The sequence below is a fragment of the Phlebotomus papatasi genome, chromosome 2 (assembly GCF_024763615.1).
Source record: "Phlebotomus papatasi isolate M1 chromosome 2, Ppap_2.1, whole genome shotgun sequence".
NCBI classification, from domain to species: Eukaryota; Metazoa; Arthropoda; class Insecta; order Diptera; family Psychodidae; genus Phlebotomus; species Phlebotomus papatasi.
In genome coordinates, this window is record NC_077223.1 from 35,652,198 (window position 1) to 35,658,903 (window position 6,706).

Consider the following 6,706-nt stretch of genomic DNA (forward strand, 5'->3'; position numbering starts at 1 on the left):
TTAAGGTACTAGAACAGCAGCAACCCCAACAGGATAAGCCATATCTCAATCTGGATTCAACCATTGCATAAAGGTACGATAACAATATTCCATCAGTGCTCATTTTGCGAATCATATAGCAATATCTGTAAGCCTAGATATGGCTCACTGAAGTAATATTACTTATAAAAGGAAAATGGGGAACTGAAGGTGCCACCCATCTTTCAACTTCCCCGGAGTGAACCGTCCACGGCGACTGATGCTCACTCACTGAAGTACTGATGTTAATTGCCATAAGCAACAAGAGAACCATATAACAACCTTCAGCACCCGCCTTGGGATGGTAGGGGTTGGGCGTGTGAAAGGAGTAAATGATTCGGATCGGTGGGTTTGGCCGTCAACTGGGCTAACAACTGTCGAATGGGCCATACGCTCTAGATATCGTCGGTTGCCACAGCAACTGTGCTAAATGCATTTGCTTTGTGTCAGCATTCGTTGTAAGCAACGCATCGCTGCGCGGCGTTTGCAATGAATGCAGACACAAAGCAGATGCAGTTAGCACAGTTGCTGAGGCAACCGACGATATCTATGTAAATTTCTTATAGCGTGAGAAAGACGATAAATATGGGTTTTCCAACACAGCTTGAAGTCAAGCCACACCCCCAGGTATTTAAATTCATCCACCCTCTGGATTCTGGAATAATTTGGTGTACCTATGCGATTTTCTTGCACACAGCCACTGATAAAAATGAAAGGACCAAATTAGATAATATTCCATCCTTTTCAAAAGGATTGATCATATTTGAACCTTTGAAAGGATGACTAGTGTCTCTTGAAATGTTGTGTGCAAATTTATCACGTTACACTCAGAAAAGAGCTCTGTGGAAACAGCTCTTAAATTAGCTCTTGAAACAAGAACGGGCATTTATGTCTTGGGTTAAAGACTATTTTACTTGAACGAAAGCATTTATTTTAGAATATGCTTTGGTTCAAGAACGTGTAATCTTTGAATTTAGGTATATGGAAAAAATAGTCTCTGAGAGAATTTTAAGTACTGAGTAGTTCTTGAAGCAAAGCAGAACGGGTTTTGATTCCAGTATCAAATTTTCTCTGCTGCATCGCAATAAAATCGACATACGCTCACAATGAAAAATATGCATAATTGAATTTCACGTTTTTTCATTAAACTGTCACAGCACACACTTTTTAATCTATTATTTATCACATTTACTAATTTCCTTCTAAAATAAAAACGGAATTATACAATTTTTGTCTAATTTAAGATTCACATTAGTGAAGATTTTTTCCATATGACTATTGCTGAGTGAAGTGCCCGACATGTTTTCATTTTTTTTTTTTGACGAAACCACCTCGAAATTTTTTTTTTTTAATTTTTCCACTATATAAGTTTTCTAAATATAAAATCACTTTTCCACAACACTCCAGACACTTAAGCGAGCTTGTAAGGCACAATATTTTATTTTAAGGGAAAAAATATTTTTATTTTTTTCGAGGATATTTCACTTATTTTCCTCGTATTTCTTATCGGCACTGTATTTTTTGCACCACAGGACACTTCACTACTTGTAGAGGCTTCTCCCCACAATTTTCACTATAATTTTATTGAGAAAACTCGCGAAAACAATCACAACTTTGCGAATTAATTGCACTGTGAATTATTTTGTCTGCCATTTGACAGCACTGAAAGGAACTGGAAATTTTCTTGTGAGATAGTCTTTCTCTCAAGATACGCCAGCTCTTAGTTGTTCCATTTAAGAAAACAGCTCTTAATTCAAAGCACGACATGTTTAGGTTGATTCGGCTCTTAAAATATTCTTACAGACAAGAGCTGTATTTTTGCAGATCCCATACAAAGTTAGAACTGCCTTTTTCTGAGTGTAGATTATATTTCATCACGTACTTATTATTGATACCATATTTTTCTCATCTGAGCGAACACAAAAGATGGCTTTATCACTCTTTTTGTTCGTTTATTCTAGAGGTACATAAGTGACAAAAGAGGGACACTTTTAACGGATCCTCGGTGATCCTTTCATTTTTACCAGTTGGATCAATTTGACTCTTTTATTTTTACCCAGGTGGCTCAAAGCGTGTAAAATATTTATCTAAAGTGTTTAAAAGCGGTAGCAACAGCAACAATAAAATTTAATTAACGTCTTAAAAGACAATCTAAAATTAAAATGATAGAGATTCAATTATGGTTTACGCGTGCCAGTAAAAAAGTAATGGAGGTAAATTAATGACATGGAAATGCTCATTTAAATGTATATAAAAGAATATTCCTAATAAAGTCATCAGTTGCAGTAACGCCACGTCTTAGATTATATCCAGAATCTGGACGATCTGGACCCAGTTTTAACAGTTTCAACTACAAAGTCATGTCTGCTGTAAAATTCGACAGTGAGAATAAGATTTGGAGTGGAGGTGATCCTACAAGTCCAATTTTTCATGAAAATTGTTCTATTGGACGTGCAATTCTGCACCTTCTGAGTTTGAGTCCTGATAAAATTTGTCAAGTTAGTGCGGATGATGGTAGTAAAAGAACGAACGGAGAGATTTATCAAGCGACGCTGAAAATTGCTTTCAATCTTCGAAAGATTGGCTGTTCCAAAGGTGACATTGTAGGCTTCGTCTGCAGGAATAGTCATGATCTTACTCCAGCTTTCCTTGCTGCACTCTTTCTTGGAACTCCAACGAATGTCTTAGATGTCTCTTTCTCTGACGGTTTGTATTCTTAGATAAGTCGTTACATATTAAATGATAAAGCTCCATCTTTTTATGTAGATGAAATTATTCACATCTTTCGGATGACAAGACCCAAGTTCGTTTTTTGTGATGATGATGTGGCTGAAAGAGTAGAGAGACTACTTCGACAGAAATTGGATATTGTGGCCAAGATCGTTATTCTAGGTAGAAGGTTGCCATCGTTTAGTCACATCGATGACCTTCTAAATGGTGACGTCAGTCAAACCGAACTCATGTAAGATATCTTTTCCCATATTACCCTCGAATCCAATTTTCACTAGAATGTAATATGTTTTCCAGGAAACTTATAATGCATTATCCACAAATTGAAAGAACTTGTATCGCAATGATTACCTGTTCATCAGGTACAACTGGTTTGCCAAAAGCTGTACCAGTAACTCACGAGAACCTACAACAACGGTTTTTTATACCATTTCTAACACACCATGCGAAACCAGATGATTCAGTATTTTGCTTCTTTTCCCTTTACTGGGTCTCAGGATATGCAACTCTACTAATGAGCCTTACTTTAGGCGTGAAGCGTATAATTACGACTATGTCATTTAGTCCTGAGAAATTAGTTGCAATAGTTAATGAGTATGAAATATCCTACTTGATCATGCCTACAGGAAGCACAGCTGAACTGGTAAACTGGCGCTTCCTGACTAAACACTCTCTGTCGAATGTCAAAGGTTTTGCAATAGTTGGTAGCATTCTTTCTGAGGAGTTGTTCAACAAAGTTCGACCGATTGTTTCTAATGGGATACTTTGTAATTCTTACGGTGCAACAGAAACTGGAGGAATTGCTAACAACTTAAATATGGATAAAACTAATTTTCGGTCAGTTGGAGAGTTGATACCAGGGGTAAAGGTAAAAATTCTGGACGAAGATGGGAAGCAGTTGGGTATCAAACAGGTTGGGGAAATTTGTACTAAGTCTCCAGGACAATTTAAGGTTTTTTTTACATTCATATTTCAATAACCAATTTCAATTATATGCCGAAAATTTATTTCAAATTTTATAGGAATTCTATAACAATTCCGAAGCAACTAAGGAAATCATAGATGAAGATGGATGGGTTCGCACCGGAGATATTGGTTATTTTGACGAGAAGGGCTTTCTCTACATTTCAGGGCGGAAGAAGAATTGGTTCAAATATTTTTCTCATCGCATTATCCCGGAAGAAATTGAACAGATTCTCGAAGATCATCCGGCGGTCTTCAAAGCTGTTGTTGTAGGAATTCCAGATCCTTTTGCGATTGAACTTCCAGCTGCTGTTGTTGTCCTGAAGACTGGTCACTCAGTGACTGAAGAGGAACTCACAAATTTTGTGGAGCAGAATGTTAGTGACCATAAGAGACTAAGAGGGGGAGTTTATTTCGTAAATGAATTCCCCATGACCCCTTCGCAGAAGGTTAAAAAAAATATTGTAAGAGAAATGGTCATAGAATTTCATGAGTCATTAGTGAAAAAGGACAATCATATTGAAAACACAGTGAAAGAATAATTTTGGTTATTATACGCTTCAGAAAGAAAATTAAATAAACTTAAAGAAACGTAGGGGAAAGTGACCATGCTTGATACTGTAAAATGATATCCAAGGTTTGTGACTATTTTCTGATTAACACACAAACCGAAGCGATTCTTGCACTATCACAAAAAAATGTCTCACTTATTAGGTTCATAATCCAACCTCAAATAGTTCCTGGAAATCCTTAGATTTTCCTCAAGAAGAAAATGGAAATTCAGTAGCGATTTTTATACAAGTTGGGTCCGGGGCCTTCCTGTATAATAATTGATTCGACAATTCGGAGGCCCATTTCCACTGCAAAAAATTCACCGGATACAAAAAAATTGCACATTAATATTTAGACGGAACTCAAATCTATCTGCTTAAATCGTTTATATGACTGGTTATTAGTTTTAAAATCACTTTTATTTAATTTTTCTAAGCCATGTTTTTATGACATTAGGGCGCTAGCAAAAACCATTTTTTCACTTTGAGTCCATGAAAATGTCATTCTGCAACCTTAAAATTCAGACAACAGGGTTGAAGATTATGTCAATTGTCGATAAAATTGGCGGATTGCAATATGTGTAATTATGAAATAATCACATCTAATGATATAGTTGCCACATTAAAATTATCATTCATGGACCCTTCTTAAAATATAGGATGGACACAAGTAGAATTTATGAATTTGTTACCACCCACAAAAACAGTGTCCACCAAGTAAAAATATTTTTACATAAATATTAGTACTGATGACCCCTCTATGTGCCTATGATAGTATTTTTCGTGAACAGCGACATTACTTAAGAAATACTTATGAAATATCATGTATCGAAATTACAGTTTTGAGCCTATTTTTGATTTTTGCTTCCTGAAACTAGGAAAAAAGAGCTAGGATCCTAATTTTTTTTAGGAAATGTGACGCTTAGCACCAGCTATTGAAATATATTGCGATGAGTTATAACTATTGATTAACATAGGAAAAAAATAGTTATTATCAAGCTTGGATCGTATCAAGCATGGTCACTTTCCCCTATATGAATTATCAATTGTGGAGCTCAGAGGCAAAATGACACATATCCTATGGCTAAAGCATAGGATATGTGTCATTTTGCCTCTGAGCTCCACAATTTTTCATGCAAATCTCCTATTTGCTTTCATCTTTTTTTTTTAAATGACAATTTGGCACTCAATGGGAGAGCACTCGCTCTATGATGCAAGTGTCCCGGGTTCGAATCCCCTTTAGGTCACCAGGAATTTTTCTGGCGTTAGAGGTGTTCGGATTGCTTCAGTGAGCTTCACTGCACTGGATTTCACGTGGTATGGGAATAAAAATCTCACCATACCGCATAAGGAAAAATAATAATGCATATCTAGAAATCCCCTTGCAGGAAAGCCTAGTTCCTTCATGGAATGTTGTGCCAGCATTATTATTATTATTAATAACATTTATTTTCGAACTCTCAAACCGAAAAAAAAGTAAAATTTAGATGAATTTCATTATTTTGAATTTTTATTTTCTTTAAAGAACAAAATAAAGTATTTTTTCAATTTTAGATAATTTCGAATTTAAAACTGAGCGAATTTCAACGATTAACTGAAAACAATGATGTTGGTTTCTAAATTATTCCCATTACAAGGAATGCGAATGTTCTTTTCATTTTTCCATTTAGCCTTCCCCCCCTCCTGCGATTCCCTAAAAGCCATGTTTTTTCGGGTTTTATCAAAATTAGCCCAAGCTTCTTAACTTATATTCGGATACGTTTGAAGGGTAACCTATGCAAAAATTTCGTTTATACATATTTATAACCGGAAGATCAAAGTTCAATCACTATGAAGGGCTCATTTTTCAAGTGATTTGCTTAAATTTGGAGTTTTTGGAAAGGACTTGAATTTTTTTTGTCTGTGTATATCACTTACAATTTGTAATGAATTTGTTTTACTTTATTTTTGTCGAATATCCATTTTTATTTGTGCATAAGTAGGTTATTAATGTCAAAACCATTCTAACATGCACAATTCCTAATCAATTTCCTAGTTTAGATTTTTTTTTGATTTGCGAATCAATTTAATCGCCAATAACTCAGTTATTAATTAAATAAATTCTGATCTTGAATCTATAGACCAAACTACTCTCTACGGAGGTGATATACTTGGAATCGGGTGAATGGGGTGAATATTTCACGGCATCGAGACCTTAGAAGTCAGCTTATAATTCGCCTCAGTTTCTGTATTTGTCTCGGGTGACTTCACAGGTCAAGATACCTCTACATTCGCCTCTGATCGACACCTTCATGAACTCTGCGAACGCTTCAGGACCTATATGGTCAGTAGGAATAGTCGTGTCTTGCAGTCTCATCCAATCGCCCATGATTTAACGGTTAGAAAAAGAAGATTGTACATTGAGAAAAAATATGTCACAATTGTTGGGAGTGTTGTGAGAAAGT

General features: G+C 35.7%; 1 protein-coding gene across 1 annotated transcript; it reads left to right on the forward strand.

Moving 5' to 3' along the window:
* Nucleotides 1-2,225: 2,225 nt before the first annotated feature.
* On the forward strand, nt 2,226-6,460 carry LOC129800933 (luciferin 4-monooxygenase-like). The gene is made up of 6 exons (XM_055845677.1): nt 2,226-2,231; nt 2,292-2,724; nt 2,785-2,980; nt 3,046-3,700; nt 3,771-4,088; nt 6,383-6,460. Exons 1-6 carry the CDS (start codon nt 2,226-2,228, stop codon nt 6,458-6,460), a joined length of 1,686 nt encoding a protein of 561 aa, XP_055701652.1.
* The last annotated feature ends 246 nt before the right edge of the window (nt 6,461-6,706 follow it).